General features: G+C 41.6%; 1 protein-coding gene across 1 annotated transcript in view; it reads right to left on the reverse strand.

Annotated features, from left to right (window-relative positions):
* The window catches only part of NCKAP5 (NCK associated protein 5), a 739,553-nt gene that overhangs the window by 298,723 nt on the left and 416,395 nt on the right, over positions 1–24,435 (reverse strand). Inside the window, exon 4 of the mRNA XM_012555176.2 lies at positions 9,722–9,809. Within this exon, the coding sequence (XP_012410630.1) occupies positions 9,722–9,809 (88 nt within the window). The remainder of the gene's footprint in view (positions 1–9,721; positions 9,810–24,435) is intronic.

Genomic DNA, 24,435 nt, shown 5'->3' on the forward strand with positions numbered 1-24,435 from the left:
AAGAAAATGTTCTACATTCTACCTTGGTGAGTAGCATCTGGGGTCTTAAAAGCCTGTGAGCAGCCATCTAAGATACTCCACTGGTCTCACCCCTTTGGGAGCAAGGGAGAATGAAGAAAATAAGGCACAAGGGAAGGATTAGTCCAAAGGACTAATGGACCACAACTACCACAGCCTCCACCAGACTGAGTCCAGCACAACTAGATGATGCCCGGCTACCACCACTGACTGCTCTACTGGGATCACAACAGAGGGTCCTGGACAGAGCTGGAGAAAAATGCATAACAAAATTCTAACTCACAAAAAAAGACCAGACCTATTGGCCTGACAGAGACTGGAGAAACCCCAAGAGTATGGCCCCTGGACACCCTTTTAGCTCAGTAATGAAGTTACTCCCGAGGTTCACCATTCGGCCAAAGATTAGACAGCCCCATAAAACAAAATGAGACTAATGGGGCACAACAGTCCAGGGACAAGGACTAGAAGGCAGGAGGGGACAGGAAAGCTGGTAATAGGGAACCCAAGGTTGAGAAGAGACAGTGTTGATATGTCGTGGGGTTGTTAACTATTGTCATAAAACAATATGTGTACTAACTGTTTAATGAGAAACTGTTTTGTAAACCTTCATCTAAAGTACAGTAAAAAAGAAAAACAAAACTAAAAAAAAAAAAAGAAATAACTTGGGTAAAACAGTGTATTGCTTTAAATGTAGGCTAAAGAATCAATGAGTGAGCACTTGTAGAATAAAAGGTTTTTCACTAGATTAGGGATCACAGACACTAAAGCCTACAGTTGCCAAGCAACTGTTGAAGTGGGCTAGGTTAAATGGTTGAAGTGGGCCAGGTAAGAGGAAAACCAAAGTTTAGGTTTACTTTTCCTTTTTCCACTTTTGATAAAGAAATGGTTAGAGACAGGGTTTGTGTGTTTGTTGGTTTGTTTTCTTTATTAAAAGACAAAAGCCTTGCCTTTGAAGCTATGTGACAGCTTCCTGCCAGGGGACAGCAAGAGTGGTGGGGACTGCCCAGGCTCTCGACAAAGTTTCTGCACTCCATTCTTATGGCAGCCTACTAAGCATACTATAGGGTGCAAAGGAGCTTACGTGCCTTAATCCTGGAGATGTGCAACCATTAGCAGGCTATGGAACCTCTCTGTGACTTCGTTTCCTCATCTACAGAATGAGGAAAATAATAGTAACTATTTCAAAGGAGTCTTGTGGAAATTTAATGAGCTCATACTTGTAAAATGTTAGCATAGTGGCCACATAGCAGGTGCTGAATAAATGCTGGCAGTAGCAGGTCAGAGCGTTATCAGTAGATGTTCTCAATGCTGCAATTCATGTACAGGAGGCCTCACAGGACTGCACAGAGAAGCATCAGAATCCCAGAGTTCTAAGAGGAAGAAGAAACCCTAGACATCATCTTTTTGTTCTGAGGTTGCCTTTGGTCTTGCATATGTTTTATTACTCCATATGTATTTATTTAAAGCCGTCATTTAAAGGCTAAGAGATTTCCCATAATAATCTGAACGTTCATCTTTTTCCTAAACATGCGGCCATTTGTCTACACCAGTGTGCATGTGAGTCATCTGAATCCTCTGCAGCAGAGTTGTGGTGCTCTCTTTAGAGCAGGCAGAGGCTGGGCAGACCCCACCACTCTCTGCTGTCCCTGGCATGAAGCCAGGTGTTGGTTGCCATGGCATGGCTTTCAAAGGCAAGGCTTTTTTCTTTTAATAAAGAAATCAAACACGAAAAAACCCTCTCTCTACTCATTTCCTCATCAAGAGTGGAAAAACAGAAAGCAAATCTAGACTTTGATTTTCCTCTTACCTGGCCCACTTCAACCATTTAACCTGGCCCATTTCAACAGTTGCTTGGCAACCGCAGGCTTTAGCATTTGTGATCCCTAATCTTGTCCAAAACCTCTTATCCTACAAGTATGAAAAACAAGAAGCCCAGAGAATTTCAGTGGCTGTCTGAGGTCGTAAGTGTTGTTAGTGGCAAAAGCTGTATCCATAATACAGGTGTTTTTCCCTGGTTAGTGTTTCTACTCACACATATACTTCTTTCATAAACGAATTAGCTAATGTGGATTTGATTCATGTCACATATGGAAAAGCAGAGCTGGAACAAGGAAGCAAGGAAGATAGGTATGGGCACAAGAGGACTGTAAATGGGGTAATGTGTTGTTAGTGCTATGATTATTCACATCTTACTAAGACTGCCTGTGTTTAAGTGTTCTGACAGATGCCCCCTCCAACCAGTTGTTACACTTCCTTGTTACTTAACTGCCCCCTATCATGTTCAATCATAATTTTTTTTTCTAACATAAGTTTCCTAACTTACTTCACTAAATAAAACGGTGACCTGGGTGAAAAGAATACATAACATGACAAATAAGAAATCTCAAAGCACCTAAACAGAATGACGAGATGGAGAAAGAAACAAAGCAGAAATGAAAACTGGGAGATACTTGTACTTACTGGCGCTCCTCCAAAGATGATTCTTTTAGATCATTCAATTCCCCCTAACGAAATGCATCTGTCCGAGGTGCACGTATATGTCACCCTTCCTATACATCATGATAGTATTTCTATTACTCACATGCTTATCTCTCCCATTGGAAAAATGACAGGCTCATACATTATATGGCCTGTTCATTTATTTTAATTTACTATCAGTTACTGTGTATTAAAAAAAAAAATTTGAGGCAGTGACACTGTGACTTGGGGTTTTAGATTATATCCACATCCCACCCTGCCACCAAAATACCCCACAAATACCTGCTCAGTTTTAGTCTCTGTATCTCATTTAGGAAAATCTGTGATTTATGTCTAGTTCTCCCACTCAGCATCTGCCAAAGCTCAAACAGGCCTTTCTGAGCCTCATCCTTTAAAATGGGCAGGGATCACACCTATTTTATAGACTGTTGGAATGAACAAATGAGATCTACTTTGAGTAAGTGTTTTGTAAATGTAAAGCACCCAACATATGTGCCCTGACACCAGGCAGAGTCCCGAAACACTAAGAACATAAGGTATTCTGAGAAAGACATTCAGTGGGACTCACAAGGAAGCTCATGATTCTAGAGTCCATTTCAAGAGACAATGGAAACTAAAAGAAAAAAGAAATGAATTCTTAACAGTAAGTTCTAGGCAGGAGGTAGGGTCTCCAGAGAGAGCAGGGACAATGCCTTCCTTTGTGTCCCTAGAACACGTGCAAGCCGCTATTCTGTCTGCTCTCATATTGTTGCATAAATTTGATTATTTGCCTCCCCTGATCCCCGTCACCACACCTGACATCCTGTAAGCTAGGCTACCCCGGAAAAAGTCAGTGTCAGTCATTTTTCTCTCTCCAGCGCTTAGCCTGGTGTCTACTGGTGCTTCCAGCCTACTGGTTACGTAGTGTGAAAGACAGAATAATGGTCCCCAGAGATGTCCACACTCTTGTCCCCAAAACCTCTGAATATGTTACCTTACATGAGATGGGGAGGTCATCCTGCACTATCTGGGTGGTCTCATTGTAATTGCAAGGGTCCTTACAAGAGAGAGGCAGGGGGTTTAAAGTGAGAAAAGGAGATGTGACAATGGAACCAGAGATTGGAATGATGCACCTTGCAGATGGAAAGGGACCATGAGCCAAGGAATGCAGGCAGTCTCTACAAACTGGAAAAGGCAAGGAAACTAATTCAACCCTGAGGTCTGCAGAAGGTACGCAGCCCTACCAACATCTTAATTTTAGAGTTCTGACCTCCAGCACTGTCATAGAATAAATATGTGTTGTTTTAAGCCAACTACCTTTGTGGTAATTTGTCACAGGAGTGTCTTAGGTATCTAGTACTGCTGTAACAGAAATACCACAAGTGTGTATTATAACCACAGGCACAGAGGTTAGGATTTACAATACATATTTTTTGGGGACACAATTCAATCCATAACATTCTACCCTTTGGCTCCTCAAAATTCATGTCCTCCCCACACGTAAAACACATTCACCCCATCACGTCATCCCAAAAGCCTTAACTCCAAGTCCAAAATCTCATCTTCTGAATCATCTAAACCAAATATAGGTGAGACTTTAGGCATATTCCAGCCTGGGGCAAAATTCCTCTTCCTGTGTGAACCTGTGAAATCTAGATTACAAGTTATCTGTTTCCAAAGTACAATGATGGAACAGGCACATGGTAGACATTTCCATTACAAATGGCAGGAAATGGAGGGAAAGAAGGGATAACAGGCACCAAGCAAGTCCAAAACCCAGCAGAACAATTTACATTAGCTCTCAAGGCTTGGAAATAATCCTCTGTTCTTTGGGACCATCTGGGCAATGGCCCCGCCCTCCAGAGTCTGGGTGCTGGACATACCCTCTGGATTCTAGATGGAGGCCCCTCAGCCCTGGGCTTCAGCTCCGCCTTCGAGACCCACTGGGACAGCAACTCTGCTCCCTTGGCTTTGGGCAGCCCCATTCTCCTAGTCCATCTGAATGGCGATTCCATTCCCTCGGCCCCAGCAACGTCTGTTCCTCTGTCCTTTGCGCTTGGCAGCCCTACCTTCTCAGCTTTGGCATTGGCCCTAACCCCTGGCACTCATGAACTGCAGCCTCACACTCTGGAACCCAGCTGGTGAAGATCTGACCCTTTTAAACCTAGGAGGCCATGACTCCACCCTTTGAAATGAATACAGCCCTGCTTCTCCTGCTCCTTCCAACAGTTCTGCTGATGTCTGATCTGTTCCAGGAATGGTCCTTTTCTTTTCTTGGAGAACAGACGTAGCTCCTTTGGCTGTTTCCTGCCTGTAGAATTCCAAGAAGCAGACAAAGAGTTCTTTCCTTTTGTTCTTTCTCTAACCCCTTCAGTCTAAGCAGATGAGTGTTTTGCTGTGGTAGTTGGTTAGATCCATCAGTCACAGGTTTAATCGCTTTAACAAAAGATTGTGTAGTCACGTCCTTGGTAAATATTCTAGGATATGTGTCCTTAGCTTGTACAACAGAAGTTTCCAAATCTTTAAGTTCTGTTTTCATTTTACACAGTTCATTTTTAAGTCCATCTCTTTCTTCTCACATTTTACTATAAGCGGCAAGCAGAAACCATGAGGCCCCTTTAAAATCTTGCTTAGAAATCTCCTCAGCCAAATATCCAACTTCATTACTTACAAGTTCTATCTTCCACCAAACGTTTGAACATAATTCAGACAATTCTTTGCCACTGCATAGAAAAGCATTGCCCGTCTTCCACCATCTAATCACATGTTCAACATTTTCTTTTAAACCCTCACCAGAAGCAAATTTATTGTCCACATTTCCAGCAATCTTCTGTTGCTGGCTCTATACGTATTCTCTAAGACGATGGATTCCTTCTCTATAGCTCTCCTCACTGTCTTCTGAGCTCTCACCAGAACTGCCTTCGATGTCCCTAACTCTACCAAGAGTCCGTTCAAGGCCATCTAGGCTTTTACTATTAGGCACTTTAAAACTCTCCCAGCCTCTACCCATTACCTAATTCCAAAACCACTTCCACATTGTTAGGTATCTGTTAGAGCAACACTCCCACTTTTTGGTACCAAATCCTGTCTTAGTTTCTAGTGCCGCTATAACAGAAATACCACAAATGCGTGGCTTTAACAAACAGAAATTTATTCTCTCACAGTTTAGGAGGCTACAGATTTGAATTCAGGGTGCTAGCTCTAAGGGAAGATGAAACTCTGTCAGCTCTGGAAGAAGGTCCTTGTCTCTTTTAGCTTCTACTCCTAGGCGATCTTCATGTGGCTTCGCATCTCTCTTCCCCACCTCTGCTTCTTTTGCTTGCTTGTTCAATCTCTTTTATATCTCAGAATAGATTGACTTAAAACGCACCCTACACTAATCCAGTCTCATTAATATAACAAATACAGCACGTTCCCAAATGGTATTATAACCACAGGCATAGAGGTTAGGATTTACAACACATATTTTAGGAGGGTACAATTCAATCCATAGCAAGGAGCAACAGAAAACTAATACACTTAGATAAGCAAGTACATGGATAACTGCAATTTGAATGAATGGATGACTGAGTGAATGGACAGATGAACAAATGGTGAGAGCTCTAGGTAGAAGTGGAAAGGTTCAGGTCCTGACTTAAATAATAATTGGCTGGGTAACTTTGGACCAATCATTTAATCTCCCCAGACTTCCTCCTCAATGAATAGCTGAGGCTGTGGAGTCAGAAGGACCAGGGTTTGAATCAGTGGCATTACTAGTGGGGTGCAGGCGGCGGGGTGTGGACTGCACTGGGTGACACCAGTGCCCCTCCAGTGCGTGACTTTGCCTGGCCCACAGCCACCTCTGCCAGTCCTCGTGGTCTGTCAGGCCTCCGGGGGCTGCTCAGTTCCTGGGGGGCTGCTCAGTTCCCAGAGGGCAGCCTATTGCCCAACTCCATGGCACTGCCCCTGCTCCATCCCTGCATGGGCCCAGTGAGGCTGCAGCACTGGCAAGAGCTTCTGACTGAGGGTGGAGGCAGAGCGGGCACCAGCTGTGGGTCTGAGGGGCCCTGGAGCTCAGACAGGCCTCATGGTCTGCCCTGAGCAGAGGGTGTTGCCTGCATGGCCTGGTTGCTGGCTTGGGTCCCCGGTGCCAGAGGCAGTGTGGCTGCTTCGACAGTCCCTGCAGCTAGATGTGACCATCCCAGCAAAGCAATTAGCATGGGCCTGGCACACAGAAAGCTATTACTCTGCTATTATTATGTTAGCTCCATGATAAAAGCTTCTGAACAAACACTTTCATGATAGAAAATGAAAATAAGTCCAGCCTTCCCATGGGCTCCTTTCAGGAAATCTTCTAAGTTAGAAAATCCGAGCCAGGTGTACTAATGACACCCCATATTATAAAGCAATAAAATTTCTCAATTCTTACTCAAAACCCAGAATCTGGCTTCAGAGAGGTGTTAACTATATGCTCCATTAGTATCATCACATACAGCTTTCAAACCTATTTTGCCATATTTAAAAACAAAACAAAAAACAACCTATTGCCGTCGAGTCAATTCCAACTCATAGCAACTACACAGGACAGAGCAGAACTGCCCCATAGGGCTTCTAAGGCTGTGATCTTTACAGAAGCAGACCGCCACATCTTTCTCCTGTGGAGCGGCTGGTGGGCTCAAACCACTGACCTTTCAGTTAGCAGCTTAGCGCTTAACTACTGCGCCACCAGGGCTCCTTAGCCATATTTAGAATACTAGAATTTGTGACATGAAGGTGAACGCCCCTGCAATTCAGGGCCGCCCAGCAATATCTCCTACCTTTAACTCTGTTCTCATTTCTGGAATTTCGAAAACACAAGGCTGTGCCTAGTACATACTAGAAGCTCATAAACATTTGCTGACTGAATAAACGACCTCTATGAGTTATGTAGCCCATGTCCCTCTCCCATTTTACAGATAAGGAGTTTGAGGTCAATGGAGTAATGACTGAAAAAATCCACTCTGTGAAGTATCAATTCAAGTTAGTAACTGTCTTCTCCCTAGAGGGAAGAGCTAATTTTCCAAAACTAATAGACTGGGTTATAGAGGAAATAGTCCTAAATCACATTTTTAAAAGTGTATGTTTTTCCAAGTAGCTTCCAGTTTCACAAAATGAATTCTAATGATAATGTTAAACGTCTACCCCCACAGATTCGGCTAACAGCTTGTGGAAAATTAGAATAGAATGATCAAAAGAAGACAAGAACCTGGATAAGACAGAGCCACAGTGAGGACATCACGAAAAGCTCAAGAGTGATGCTGAATTATTTAGTTCTAATGAAGCCTCTCATTACCTGGGAGAAGAACAAATGACTCACATTTCAAATGCATATGACTCTTTCTAATGCAGAATCAAGTCCCACTTCTACTTAGAACTGCAACTTTCTACCAAAGCAGATAGAATACTGAAGGAAAGTCAGAGTTAGAAGAATCAAAAATCCACATCTTAATAGTAGGCAACCACCCCTAGCTCATCAGGAATAGCTGAACCTGCATTGCTAGGTAAAGAACACCACCACCACCCACCCCCAAGAAGAAGAATCTACACACTTTCCCCAAAAATGGATGTTAGTGATTATTCGGTCTTTATGGAGCTAACTTTAATCTTCTCTAAGGGAACTTAAGCCAATTCCTCGCATTGTTTTCACTGAGGATGGACAACAGTTGTCTCATCTTCATAAAGTAGCCAGTTCTGTGTTTTAAGAGTCAACTCTTTAGGACATAGCCTCATTAAGGCTAAATATGTCTACATTTTTAAATTTCATTTTTATCAGACTCCTCCCAATCCTTATCACATACAAGCTGGGTTGTGCAGCACTGAAACAAACCCAGAACTCATGAATTCATGTATATTAGTGAGAAATTATCCTTACCAGCTACATGCTATGCCTGTCCCCCTAAACCCACTCACTTTTTAAGATAGTAAACCTAGGACTTTCCAATGATTGCCTCAAATTTCTACCTACTTCCTTCCTTTCTTTAGCTTTTTAGCTTTCCATCCACTGCAATGAATGCTGGGTCTCTGTGATTTTAACTGATTCTCATTAGAAGTTCTAAATTTATCTACATTGACTACCTGTTCTACTTCTGAAACATTTCCCATTCCAACCCTACCTTATTTGTGCCACCAACGTGGGTCATGTCCTTCTTCCTAGCCCAGCCACTTTGCTAATGACCAAGGACCATGAGATAAGTGCCATCAGGAGAAGTGGAATTGTTACTTCACTGACCACTTGCTCCCTTTGGACATTCTTGGGCTCCACATGGCCCGAAGTGCAAGGCCAGACCCTTGAGTACAGCAAACAAGCCCCAACCTCATTTGTCTTTTCCATACATCCTCAATATCCCGGCCAAACTTTTTATTTAACACAGGCCATTATTCAGTTACCTTGAGCCTCTCACCTTCTCTATGAGCCTGCAATGAAAACTCACACCACTGGGCCTTTATCTAGGCTTCCCTTCTGCCTGGAACACCCTTCCCCTTGTTCTCCATTCTCAGACGCACCTCAGATCCCACACCTCTAAGAAGTATTCCTCAACTCCTCAGACAGCATGAGTCACTCTCTCCTCTGTGCTCCCAAAGAAGGCTGTAGACACTTGTCTTATACATAGCTTTTATCACAGAGCATTGCAATGTTTTTATGGGTCTCTCCGTTTCACTATAAACTTATTTTTCACATCTTCCTATAACCAAATATACAACCTGCTTCACAGTGTTGTTTTTGTTGCTATCTGTCATTATCGAGTCAGCCCCCAGCTCATGGTGACCCCATGCACAATGGGATCAGACCCTTGTGATCCATAGGGCTTTCACTGGCTGATTTTCAGAAGTAGACCACCAGGCCTTTCTTCCTAGTCCATCTCAGTCTGGAAGCTCTGCTGAAACCTGTCCAGCATCACAGCAACATGCAAGTCTCCACCGATAGACAGGTGGTGGCTGCACATGAGGTGCACTGGCTGGGAATTGAACCCAGGTCTCCCATACGGAAGGTGAGAATTCTACCACTGAACCACTATTGCCTTTCTCTTTGACAGCGGAAGTTCATAATAGAGTGAGTTATGTAAAAGTGTACATGATTCCCCAACCAGAGGTGATTGGATGGTTCCCAGCACTGGGGTTTGAAACATACTTGCCCCTTCTTTATCTATCTCTGGGCCAGTCAAAACTAGAGGATTACAAGAAAAACACATCGACGAGTACCTGGCTGAGAATAAGGAACATGCTGTACCTGATAGACCATTATATTAACAGTTTCTTCTTTTTTCTGCTCTGGAGATCCTTGACTCTGCAATAGATTTCGTACAGTTTCTTCCATCCTGAGGGGGAGAAATATGAAGAATTTCTTTAAAAAAGGTTCCCTATTAACATGTGCCTGTTCAGTTAGTAAAAATAATTCTTCAGTGTTTATCTGCCAAACTTAAACCCAGAAGTCCCTTTTCTCTTCTCTCTCTTCATCCCCTATATTAAGAACACACCATGAAGCCCTTTCAAATCATTCTTCGGAATGTTTCTGGGTTCTCTCTCTTTCTCTTTACCATTTGGGTCCCCATCCATGGGCTCCTACATCTGTACTCATGCAAACATCTCTCAATATCACTCTTCACTTTCAATTGCTCCCTTTTACTTTGACACAATGTCACCACACTGACCTTCCTGAAACACCACTTTGATTTTTCAAAATCCATTTTCAAAGTTAACAAAAATTACATGAATGCATTCTCTCTACTCATAAACCACCACGTCTTTCCACGGTGGTCTTTCCACATCGGCACACAAAGGTTTCCTTCATTCTTTTCAACTGCTACCTAGCATTCCATGGTGTGAATCCACCATCAGATATTTAACCATTTCTCTACTGAAGGGATTTAAATCATTTCAAAATGTTGCTATTCAAACAATAAATATATTTATACATCTATCTTTGTACATATTTATGAGTATTTCTGTAGGTTATAATATGTATTATATGTTATAATCCTGTTTCACTTTTAATACAAACTTCCAGGGCTTCCCATTTCCCAAAAGTAAAGAGTAAAGCAAACACTCCCTTCCATTTACAACACTTACTCACACTCTTACTATTTCTTGGAATGCCGACTCCCTTTCATCTTCCCATTCCCATCCATCTTTTAAAATCCACCTCAAGCACCACATCCTAAGAGATTTGGTCTCCTACTTCTTTCTTAGTCCTTATGCTTTACATTATTCATTCTATCACTTAAACACCTCTCACCTTAATGAGCAAATATTTCCTATATGCATGCTTTGTCTTCTTAAGTAAGTGACAACATTTTGTATAGGATCATGTCATACATTTCTTATATATCTTTCTCAGTTATGGATAAAGTAAGTATTCACTAGACACTATTACGAATCCTTCATTAATTCATTTAAAAAAGTATTAAGTGCTTATTCTGTGCCAGGCATTCGCTGTGTATATTCTGACTGTGTTAGAATAACCTGGTGTTTGGGTCTATCCATGAGGATTCATGGCATGGACCAGACCTTTGGGAGTGGGTGCCCTGAAATAAATGCACAGAACACAGGGCTCTCTCATCTGGAACCTGAGTTGGTTGTGTCTTCCAGTTCCATCCCGAAGCCAGTTATTTCAGTGACTCAGTATAATATTAGCTTAAGAGAGTTGTGAAAAAAAGCAGGCTGATCAGCTTCTCCCTCTTATAAAGGCTTCTATCATGGTGGGTTAAGGGCCCCAGAAGGCCTGTGAATCTCCTTAAATGGCAAGGTAATTACAGTGGCCAGGGTGATGTAGTTTATACTGCCAACCTTTCTAATATGAGATATAACTACTTAGCAACAGAGTAAAGGATCACAGGTGAACTGGACTAGTCCAAGCTTGGATTATTAATGGGGAATTTCTGCCTTCGCAGAGGATGGCACCAGGACCTACTCAGGCTTTTAGGAAGACTGGGCAAGCACTGGGCATGACAGCTCATACACGCCACCTCTTCATGCCTCCATCCTGGAGAGCAGACCACGCTCCCTATATATTTCATAAAGCTTATGTTATTAATGATAATAACTCAAATTTGAATAGTACGTTTAACTTGTCAAAGAAATCTCTCAACTATTAATCATTATAATGTACTTTGAAAATATCATTATGTCTATTCAGCAGGTGAGAAAGCTGAGGCACAGAGAGGTTAAGTATCTTATTTAAGGGATCATGGTTAGCTGGATAGAAAAGTTAGGAGTAAAACCTTTTAACTGCCTCTAAAAAAGCAGCCTCTTGCAACTAGACTTCATTTACATTCGAGGAGATGATTTTAAATGAATAAGCATTTCAGCTCCTGAATAGGAGTTAGCTTGGTGGGCACCTGTTCGATGCTAAGCCCGAGAAGGCAACACTACGGTTTCCGACCTGGGGAGAGCACACGATCCGGTGGAGACAAATGAAGCTTATGCCAAAAACCAGATGTGAAGTCACAAATTCTGAAACAGTAAGTGATTAGAGCCAACTTTTAATTCTCTATTTCATTTTGTATAAACAGAGATAATCTCTTGAGTGGCACTGGAATATCCATGATGTTCCCCCGAATCTATCATTAACAAGTAATGATAATAGTGAATGACTAGCCTTTGTTTCTGAAAGATTGTCTGCTTTCTTCCCACCTTAGGACAGAGGCTGAGTGTCTTTCTTATTTCAATTCTTTTTTCACTTATTCATAAACAGTTAGCATAGAACTCAAAGTACAATCTTGCCTTTTTCTTTCAGTAGTTAAAATACGATTCTGTCTCGGTGCATATCTTGCTGAATTCTCTCTCCTGTGTAATTACAATTTCTATGTGCAAGTTGCTAGTTCAAAAAGAAAAAAAAACATCTCTTCACCTTTTCCCCACTCTTCTTGGCTTTGTACTTAAAAAAAAAAAACAAAAATGGAGAAAGGGGGTGGACAGGAAGTTGTTCAAACAGAGTCTTAAGCAGGCCCCATAATACTGTTAATGCTTTTCTGGCACCGCTTTATGATTAATTAAAAACAATTACGTTTTCAACCTACAGCCCCGAACAGGGTTGCAGGGACCCATCCCAACCCTTGGTAAAAAATTAAGTTGTCGCATCTTTGTATAACCTTTATGAATCCAGTCACAGCGAAAATGTCTCGAACCTGTTGAGAATATACCATTATTTATTTCCTGATGACATCTTCTTTTTTTTAATTCTCATTTAGCAAACCTCTCTATTTATTTTCCAGAAAATCAAAGATTGTGAAGCATCATCCATTGGCAGCTGATGCCTAATGACATTTTGTTTCATTTTATTATTTTGATAGCTGATGTACCAGGGTTTGCATTACCAGTCTGCACACACAACGGCTCTACCATCTGTTTCCCAAATGTAACTAAGCATAAGCCAATTCCTCCCTTCAGTTCAGGCATGACTGGAGCTGTTTTTGTTTTTAAGTGGCTGATGGGTGCAATTTGTCCTTAAGCACTGACCTTAATCATGTCTTCTAGCTTTTTTCTTTTTCCCCATCTGAGATAAAATCCTTTCTTTCCCTAAATACTGGTCAAGTAGCTGTCATAACTAAAAATAAATAGACCATGATTATAGTTAACCCTTTGCCATCGAGTCAATTCCGACTTATAGCGACCCTATAGGCCAGAGTAGAACTGCCCCATAGGGTTTCCCAGGAGAGGCTGGTGGATTCGAAGTGCCGACATTTTGGTTAGTAACCTGAGCTCTTAATCACTGCACCGCCAGTGCCCCCAATTATAGATAGTGGTATGCGGTAAAGGAGCCCTGGTGGAGCAGTGGTTACAGTGCTCGGCTGCTAACCAAAAGGCGTTTCAAACCCACTGGCTGCTCCACAGGAGAAAGATGTGGCAGGCTGCATCTGTAAATATTTACAGCCTTGGAAACCCTATGGGGCAGTTCTACTCTGTCCTATAATCCAAAGAACCAAACCCACTGCCGTCTAGTTGATTCTGACTCTTAGCAACCCTATACGACAGAGAAGAACTGCCCCATAGGGTTTCCAAAGAGGAGCTGGTAAATCCAAACACTTAACCACTATGCCACCAGGGCTCCACTCTGTCCTACAGGGTCACTATAAGTCGGAATTGACTCAACGGCAGTAGGTTTGGTTTTGGTTTGGGTATGTAATAAGTTCAAATTATATTAGGTGAACTATATTTAAAAAAAAAAAATTAAAATTAAAGTCCCTGGAAAATCAGAGAAAAGAAATAAAATGTATATACAAACAGTATGTTCCAGCTAACAGATATAAATGCAGGAATTTTGTTTTATTAAAAATAGATTCCATTTTATAATGCACTCATCATTTAAACAAAAAATTCTAGTACTTCCTCTGATGGCAGTTAACGATATAGTTTTGCTTAAAAAGGGCACTACCTTAAAGTCATGGCATTAGGAAATTAAGCAATAATGCATGAGGATAAATAATCATTTAAAACCACACAGAGCGGGATTTGCAAGTCAAAGCAACTAAGCCCTCCCAGTGCCCAGGAGTCCATCTTTGTCGCTAGATCCCCATCTAAAGTGCAGATTACTGGCACACTTGTTATTAGGTCTGTATCCAACACAGGAAGATTCCTCTGGAAGGAAATCTTGACAGACAGTGGTCTTCTGAATGTTTTCATGGCAAGAAATCACCCTATCATTGAGGGCCTGACAGTATTGGGCACTTTCTTTACAATCAGAGAATATGATTTTTGCCCTGAAGACTTTGACTTATTGAATAATGTGAGTACTATCAGAAAACATGACCCCAGGAAACATTAAAAGCTATTTTTTCCAGCAACATATAAATTAAATGTGGGCTTTTCCACATCCTTTCCTTCCCCCCAAATCTAGTCCTCCATTTTGCCTACTGAAATTCCAGGAACTGATCAGAACATTAGACTGAAATGTTGTTTTCTGACTTCAATGATCAGATATTCAGTTTAGCATAATTTCGATATTTCTGATAGAAACAGGACAAAGGAAAATCAAAACAAGAAGCCACTTTCCCAAACTCAAACTGAGAACTGATGGGACTCTTTCCACTGAAAACTGATCCTAGTCACACTTTTATTTTTAAGAAACCTCTGAACACAAGTATTTGCTGATTAAGCCAATAATGAATTAATAATGAAATTAACCATAAAATGGCTCAGTATTCCCTTACATTCTTTTAGTCAAGTGAGAGGTTACAAGGCTGTGACCCATCAACTGAAAGTGCATGGAACATTCCCTTTTAGTCACTTTACGGTGAAGTTTGTCAAGAGCTGCTGCTGTCAGCTGCAAATTGCTCCTCCTCGTGTTTCACTGTATTTGACTCCCAAATCTTCACTTTGAGAAAGCGCATCATTTTAAACAAGGGTACCACTGTGATTGAACTTCATTTTAATGAGAGGGAAGACGGCACTGGTGTTAAAACAGGAAGAACCCCTCCTTCACCTTGAAACCCTCCCTATGAAATCCTGGCATGACCTGACCCCACACATGGGATGTGCACTCACCCTGCAAGGCCAATGGCTATGATGATGATAAGTGTACTTCCCACATCTGCACCCTTTAATAAAATAAATAATTACAATAAAATCCTAGCTCTCGTTCAGCGACTGCCTGTCATGGATTGAACTGTATCCCTCAAAAATATGTGCCAACTTGGCTAGGCCATGAGTCCCATTATTGATGGTGTGAATTTTCCACTATTTTGTCATCTGATGTGGTTTTCCTATGTGTTGTAAATCCTATCTCTACGATGTGATGAGATAGGATTAGCAGCAGTTATGTTAATTAGGCAGGACTCAATCTATAAGATTAGGTTGTGTTTTAAGCCAATCTCTTTTGAGATATAAAAGAGAGAAGTGAGCAGAGAGACATGGGGGCCTCATAGCACCAAGGAAGCAGCACCGGGAGCACAGCACGTCTTTTGGACCCTGGATTCCTGCATGGAGAAGCTCCTAGTCCAGGGGAAGATTGATGATAAGGACCTTCCTCCAGAGCCGAGAGAGAGAGAAAGCCTTCCTCTGGAGCTGACTCCCTGAATCTGGACTTCTAGCCTACTAGACTGAGAGAATAAACTTCTGTTTGTTGAAGCCATCCACTTGTGGTATTTCTGTTACAGCAGCACTAGATAACTAAGACACTGCCTGTGTCGTAGGGTTAAAAAATCTAAGCTATTTCAACTTGAATGTTTAGAAAAAATATGATTCATTTATTTTGTGTATAAGCAAGCTAGTCTTTTTCTTGAGCACCCACATACTGATCAGCATTAGCTTTTGTCTCAACCCCAATTTAAATCCTAGACCTAGTCTGAGATGATGATTTTTAAGATCCACTAAGAGAGAGCTCAGATGTCCACTGACAAGGGAATATATAAACAACTGTTGCATGTAATATAAAGAACTGAGATACGTATATCCTGCATTGGGAGTACTATTCAGCAATAAAAAGAAACTACTCTAGACGTCCTGGAGCCATGGAGGGCAGATGAACCCCTGAAACTATTGCCCTGATATAATCTTTAAACCTTAAACCAAAAATATCCCCTGAAGTCTTCTTAAAACCAAATAATAGTTTAGCTTAGCTAGTAAAAACAAAGGTCTGCCTTGAGCATTATGCTCTTTTAAGAACTATCTATATGAGATCAAATTGACAACAGCAACCCGAAAGATTAGATAGGAACATTAGGGGGCAGTAAGTTTATGTTAATGGGGCAGGAACAACTCAGAAAAGGAGGGTGAGAATGGTTGCACAACTCGAAGAATGTAATCAATGTCACTAAATGGTACATACAGAAAACTGTTGAATTGGTGTCTGTTTTGCTGTGTATATTCTCAACAACAAAATAAATAAAATTAAAAAAAAAAAAGAAACTTCAGATGTATGCAACAATACAGCAGAATCTCAGAAACATTATGCTGAGTGAAACCAGCCAGACAAAAAAAAACACCTCATACTGTCTGGTTCAATTTGTACAAAATTCTGTAAGAGGCAAAATCAACCTATGCAGGAAAATTGAAGAACAGCACTTGCCTCTGGTGGGAGGGAGGTGGAAATGGGGATTTACTGAGAAGGAGCATGAAGGAACCTCCTGAGATGACGGCAATATCCTGTGTCGTGATGGGGCTTGGATCACACAGGTGTCTGCACTGGTTGCAATCCATTTGAATGGTACATCTAAGATTTGTGCACTTCACTGTGTGTGAATTTTATCTCAAAAGAAAAAAAATCTGTGTGCATATATTTAGGGGGAAGTGTATTGAGGGATGGAGCCCGGGTGCTAACCAAAAGGTTAGTGGTTTGAACCCACCACTTGCTTCGTAAGAGAAAGATGTGGGAATCTGCTTCCATAAATACTACAGCCTTGGAAACCTTATGGGGCAGTTCTACTCTGTCCTACAGGGTCGCTGTGAGTCAAAATCAACTTAATGGCAATGGGTTCAGTTTTGGTGTGTGTGTGTGTTTGTGTGTATGTTTTGTAGTGAGGGGGGATGTCTTCAACTTAACTTTGAAATGTATAAAGAAATAAGATCACTGAGTGGATAGAAGGATAGATATACGGCTAAACCAAAAACCGAACCAGCTGCTGTCAAATTGATTCCAACTCATGGTGACTCCATGTCTGTCAGAGTAGAACTGTGCTCCATAGGGTTTTCATGCTGTGACCTTTTGGAAGCAGATCGTCAGGGCTTTTTTCCATGGATTCAAACCACCACCCTTCGGTTAGTAGCCCAGCACCTAACTCTTTGTGCTGCCCAGGGAGCCTTAGATAGATGGCTATATATGTAGCAAAGCAAGCATAGTAAAATGTGAGATGTAGAATACAGTGGGTGAGTGTGTATATGAGTGCTCCCTGTAAAATTCTTTCAACTTTTCTGTATGTTTAGTGTTTTGTATAAAAAATTGCTGATAAAGTTCATTTAGGTAGATCATTTACCTCTTCGATAAAAATATTTAGCCTCTCAGTAGAAAAGGAGCAGATTGCATCTCTCACAAAGAAGGCTTCACGGCGTATGCAGGTCTGGTTGTGTGGCTCATGATCTTTGTAGAGTAAGGAGAATTGGGTGTGGTGTCATGTCTGGAGAGAAGCCCCTTGTGCACAGGTTTCTTGCTGGCCCTGAAGGTATTTGTGTAGGAAGGTTCTGAGGCTGGGACAGCTCCCCGTCAGTTTTAGCCTGGGGGCATGGCACTCTGACTGACTTCATCTTAGCTTCTGCTGGCTGTAAACCCCTGAATCCTGGTCATTGCCTCCACCCAGGCTGCTGACCCTACAGTACTCCTTTAGACTATGCTGTGTGGTTTTCACTGGCTGATTTTCATAAGTAGATCGCCAGGCCTTTTTTCCTAGTCCATTTTAGTCTGAAAGCACCGCTGGAACCTGTTCAGCATCATAGCCGCACATAAGCCTCCACTGACAGATGGGTGGTGGCTGTCCGTGTGGTACATTGGCCAGGAACTGAGCCTGGGTGTCCATCACGGAAGGTGAGGATTCTAAGAATCATCAGTGCCTCCCTGAGGGCAGCCTAAAACAAACAAAAAAACCAAACCCATTGCCTTGGAGTCCATTCTGATTCACAGCAACCCTAAAGGACAGATTACAACTGCCCCAGAGGGTTTCCAATGAGCAGCTGGTGGAGTTGAACTGTGAACCTTTTGGTTAGCAGCCCAGCTCTTAATGACTGCACCACTAGGGCTCCAGAGGGCAGCCTAGGAAAGCTAAAACCCAGGGTCTCCTTTCCACAGGAGCATACTGGGCCTCCAAGTACATGAGGCCATGCTCCAGTTAGTCTCAGGGCCAAGAGGTGTGGTCCTTTCCCAGAATCCTAAGTGAAAGCAGGGATTTAAGTACCCCTCTAGCCTCCGTGTAATCCACCATCTAAAGTACCAGTTCAATCTCTTTATTTTCTCATAATGTATCCTTCTTCCTGCCATCTCCCTGGTTGGAAAATGGATGGTTTCTCCATATTTCTCAGATATCATGTCTGAGTTCCTCCCAACTCCAAACTCTGGACTAAGTCTATAAATGATGGTGAACTGAAGTATTTTTCCTCACAGTGGAACAGCTGAAAAGGCAGGAGAATCAAGGAATCTAGATAATCCTTTTTTAAGACAAGAGCCTGCTCACAAGACTTTGTCTTGTTGCTTAATTCTGCTTTGCACAAGTTTAATATTTCTTCTTCATTCTCTGAATTCCTGGGCCAAATAGGGAAAAGCTCTGGTATTCAGAATGACAAAATAGGAAATCATGTGTGGGTTTAAAAAAAATAAATTAGTACTCTGCTACAACCACCGTATGGCAGATACTGTTTGATTTCATTCTGACAAGCACATAGGGTGGGCAACAGTATATCCATTTCAATTTTTATTTATTTATGTATGCATTCAATTATTAGGGTTTCTTGTTTGTTTGTTCGTTTAACAAATGCAGAAACTGAGGTTCCATAAGGGTCATTTTCCCAGTAAATGGTGGAGTTGGTATTGAAACCAATGTTTGACTCCAAACTTGTATTCTTTTTCTACTGGGCCACATCAGCATTCAAGTGGTTAAAGTTTACTTGAGTGTGTATCAACATTTTCTGCCATATTATTGTCACATGTTGACAGCCTCATCAACGTGGTTTTGCTATTTTCTATGTTGTACTTGCATTGTTGTTGTTGTTAGCTGCCATCAACTTGGCCTCCAACTCACGGTGACGCCACGTACAACAATATGACGCACTGCCCTGTCCTGTGTCATCCCTATGATCAGTTGCGGATCAGACCATTATGATACATAGGGTTTTCATTGGCTGATTTTCAGAAGTAGACCTCCAGGCTCTTCTTCTTACTCTGTCTTAGTCTGGAAGCTCCACTGAAACCTGTTCAGCATCATACCAACATGCAAACCTCCACTGACAGATGAGTGGTGGCTGCACATGAAGTGCATTGGATGATAATTGAACCTGGGTCTGCTGCATGGAATATGGGAATTCTTTTTCTCTCAGTTAGATTAAGATTCTTGTAGACTCAGCTTCATGCACAATGATACATTTTAACATCTGTTATTTTTAGAAGAAGTGTTATTATAACCTGAGATCCAAATAAATACCTGTTGATAATATAACCAAGCTCAAAGAAAGTTGGGCATTTAACATTAACCAGCTATTCATAGAAACATGTGGCCTGCCCATACAGCACTCTCCGTTCCACACAAATGCCACAGAAAACATGCAGCCAAGCATTGACATCTTCTTTCTCTAAGGCAGAAACCCTTCCTTTGTGCTTTCTTAAGATTCTGTGCTCTCCTCTGTCACTGCACCTTATTAATGATTTCTGTGTTGCTTGAGGTCAGTTACTTTGCCTTGATTATTATTTTATTTCCAGCAACTAAGCACAGTTGCTAGTAATAGGTAGGCATTCCATAATTCTTAAGTGAATGAATTAATCTATTAATTTTTTACACTCATTCTTTTCTGGCACCTTGTATTTTCACTGCCCTGAAGACCTATATGTAGAGCTACCTGATCAGAAAGAAGTCATGACAAGTCATGACACCATCACTTATCTGCCAGTTTGTCATACTGTGCATGCTACAATGACACTGGAAGCTATGCCACTGGTATTTCAAATATAAGCAGGGTCACCCATGGTGGACAGGTTTCAGCAGATCTTCTATATATACTAAGACAGACTAGAAAGAAAGAACTGGAGATCTACTTCTGAAAATCAGCCAGTGAAAAACCCCATGGATCACAACAGAATATTGTCTAGTATAGTGCTGGAAGATGAGCCCCCGAGGTTGAAGGATACTCAAAATACACAGAGAACACAATAATAGACTCAAGCATACCAATGATCATGAAGATGGCTCAGGACCAAGTAACATTTCGTTCTGTTGTATGTGGGGTCACCACAGCTCAAGGGCAACTAACAACATCAAGTTCTTGTCACGTTACTTCAATGTATTTCATCTGTGACTAATTAACCCAGCTGGCTAAAACATTACCGTGATGAGAGCAGAGTTCTACCTTCAATCTTTAGCCTGGACCCTACCACTGCCAGCTTCCTGGCCAACTAAATCCTGCCAAGACAGCCCAGTGCCCTGGTGCCTGGGGGCGAGAAGATTGGAGAATTATCTAAATGAAGAGCATATTTTGCATTGCCTGCAATATATGCTTTTAAGTTTCTTTTCCTATTCTACATCCATTGCCTTCCTCAAACACCCAATCCAATCTCCCTCATTTTAATTGCAGTGCAAAGCTTCCCTCAAGTTCGGGAGTGAAAGGAAAAGCTAACTAATTTTCAATTCTAAGAGGAAATGGTCCATCCGGAAACTTTGCTGCTTTAGAACTTGGTTCTGCCCAACTGCACCAACTTGTTTCCTTAGAAAAATGAGAGTTTCTTCACTTAGGAGCTGGCATATCTAAGTATGTAAGCATGGACAATCCCCAGGTTGCCTGTGATTTTGATGATCTTCACCTGATCTCTTCTTGGTCCACCACAATAGTTAGGAACAGTAAATCTACAGCAAAGATAACTGAAAAGTACCCTGAAAATGAAAGTCACTCTGGACAGCTATCGGAGGGCTGGAATTTCTTATTTGTTTCCTAAATGATATATATTTTTAATTCAGCACAAATTTTGCAAGAATAATACTGTTGCCCAGAAATCACAGTGCTCTAATTCACTCACAGGGGTGCAATACAATTCATAAACAGATCAGAAAGTGCTAGTCCAATTTGAATTACTGCATGGTATTCATTCCAGGGCCATCTGTATGTGAGCAAAAAGTGGCATAAATTTTCTCACAGGCAGGCTTGTGTGGATCCTACATGGGAGCTCACTGCATGGAGAGGCAGATTTGAGGAGGACAGCAAGACAATGATATGCATTCAGAGGATAAGTCCCATTTTCAACATGTAGCTGGAGTCCCCTGAATGTTAACAAGCAAATCGCAAGTGTTTTTGCTCAACAGCGGCAGAATACAAAATTACATTTGTGGATTTATGTGTTTGTAGAGTTTGCATTCAGTGAAACAGAGAGAGAGAGAGAGAAGAAAATTCCATGTGTGCAAGGAATGCAGAAAGAGGAAGTGTACCTCACCAGCTTTCACTGTCCTGGTTTGCACTATAGCCTAAGAATCCACAAGAGGGCTATAAAATGGGCTGTTTCCCTAAACTGAGCCAGGACTATTAGTCCTTTTTTTTTAATTAATGAATTAATAGTTAAAATCATCTCCCATTTCCAGTCTCATGAACCCATCTCCTTTGTAATGTGTCCTAATAGAATTCTTCAAAATAATAATAGTTCACAAACAAACCCAGCTTTTTTGTTCTGTTTTTTTAAATTTATTTCCTTTAAAAGTCTGAAGCACAAATGTTCTTTGACTTTGAGGATGCTCCAAAAGGACTCTGAGTTCCCAAGATGACTACTTTTGATATGAATGTATTATTTTAGGGGGTGAATCTTTACAGCTCTGTATTCAAAGGTTGGGGAGGGGGACTATGAAGATAACAGACCACTCAGTTGATTACTGGTCTGCAATATTTATGCTCATTGGCTACTGTTGATAGGAATAATAAAAATATTTTAATGTATCATGAGTATGCACATTCATTTTAATTACAGGCTGCTCTGTTCCAGAAAACTAATGTAATACCCTGGAATCTCATTTTCTCCATTTTTTAAAATGAAACTTTTACAATTTTAACCTTGGTAAAGAAAAAATATGGACCAGACAACCAATACTTCTTCTCCTAATATTGAGCACTGTGCTTTTAAAAGTTTGTAATAAAGCCATGTAATGATATTAGGTACTCAAAACAGGGTTCCCTTTATGTTTCAGATAAGTCATATATCTCACCACAGTTGCACCTCATTCTTCAGTAGATGGAGAAAGCCTCCTAGAATATGCCAAACAGGCCACATTCTGTTCTGTTATCCCTAAAGCCCCACTGATCCAGAGAAAATTAGGAATTCAGTGAAACAATTAGACTTGCTTCTCAGTGGCAACCTCATCTTAAATTTCATCACATCTTAAGGAAATGTTTTTCTGCCTTGACAAGTGTTTAATCTTAGCTTGAAGTGGCCAAACCAATAGTCATAGTGGATCTCAATAATGTCAGAAGCAGCATAGGAAGTAGCTGATGAGAATTTGTTGTTAAATGTTTGGTGAGGCTTACAAAAAGGGGCAGGAAAATCTAATTGGCCACATTTGGAGTCAAATTGCAGATAAGAAGGAGGTGGGGCCAAGATGTCGAAGTAGTCTGATGCTTCCTGTGGTCCCTCTTACAACAAAGACCAAAAAAAACAAGTGAATCGATTATATAAGACAATCTAGGAGCCCTGAACATCAAAGGCAAAGTTGAGGAATCAGACTGAGCAGCAAGGGGAGGGAGAGATGGTTCAGAAGCAGTGAGGAGTTGCCAGACCTGACCCAGTGAGAATCGGCATCCTGCAGGGCAGATTGGCTAGCATGCATGGTGAGGCAGGCAGTCTTCCACATCGGAAGAGACTGAGCGGCAAAGAGTCTACTCAAGCCTCCAGAACTAGTGAAAACGAGCACTCAATCGGCAAAAGATAAGTACATAAGACCAACCTAACACGCAGATTAAAAAACACTCACTTTGGGAAAAACCTCTCCCTCATTTACATGCCCCCTCCCAGCTCTGCACTGGGTCCCCGGCAGACTTCAGCAACTGCTGTGTCCCCTGGGCCAAAAGTACGACCTGTCACGCACCCTGAGCCATTCTCCCAGCCTTGGAGAGGTAACAAATTAACAAACAGGAATACATAATCTGCCAGGTCCTCTAACTCAGGAATTTACAGTAGACACAGTTCTTTTGCATAAGGACCATGGACTTTGAATGTCTTTCACACCTGCATAGACCTTTGTGAGCCCATTTCAACAGCATAGGCCCTCATTAGCACAGTACAACAGGGTATATACCTGAAGCCTAACTTCAAGTGTATCAGCTATATGGTGGAGGAGCATGTTTGTGACATTTGACACCACTTTGCCCATTAAGCAGGGTCCCCACCTACCCACATCAAGGGCCTGAGGACTGGAGCCTCCACCCATGCCACCTAGCCACCCATGAAAAGGGTCCAAGAATAAGTGGTGCCTCCCAGTCCTTACAACCAATAGCACTGAGTGCCCATAGTCTGGCTGCAAAACCCACCCACCTACACACTCTAGCAAACAGGGACACACTTTCCTCCTAGCCACTCAGGGGCATCCATCAGCCTTCTGCCTTGCTCAGTGAGTGACTACCTACTGCAGCTAGATACTAGATACCTGCGCCTACACCAATCATGCCTGCCATCTAGGACTGTAGGTGAGAGTCAACACCACATACTTGGTGACCTACTACCTGGACATCTGAGCTGAATCCATACAAGAAAAGTAAATGGACTTCTGGGCTCATATACCTAGTAACAGATCTAACCACCTGGTGTCAGGACATTAGAGCTTTAAAGGCACCAAAATCAAACTAGTTCACATGAGCAGGCTATTTGGGCATATGAAAACAAAACAAAACAAGAAGCTAGGACACAGTAAGCAAACATGACATAAATAAATACAATAATTTATCAATGGCTCAAAGACAAAATCATCATCAAATCACATAAAGAGGCCGACCATGATGGCTTCAGCAAGCGCCCAAAACAAAGATTCAAGAAATCTTCCAGAGGAAGAGAACTTCTTGGAATTACCACAAGTACAATACAAAAGATTAATATACAAAGTTCTTCAACAGATCAGGAAGGAGATCAGGCAAAATGGAGAACAAGCCAAGGAACATACAGACAAAGTGACAGAGGAACTTCAGAAGATTAAAGAAGAGCATAATAACAAATTTAACAAACTGTAAGAATCCATAGAGAGACAGAAAGCAGAAATCCAGAAGATTAACAATAAAATTTCAGAATTAGACAACTCAATAGAAAGTCATAGGAGCAGAATTGAGGCAATGGAAGTCAGAATTAGTGAG

This window comes from Trichechus manatus, unplaced genomic scaffold (assembly GCF_000243295.1).
Source record: "Trichechus manatus latirostris isolate Lorelei unplaced genomic scaffold, TriManLat1.0 scaffold00033, whole genome shotgun sequence".
Taxonomy (NCBI): domain Eukaryota; kingdom Metazoa; phylum Chordata; class Mammalia; order Sirenia; family Trichechidae; genus Trichechus; species Trichechus manatus.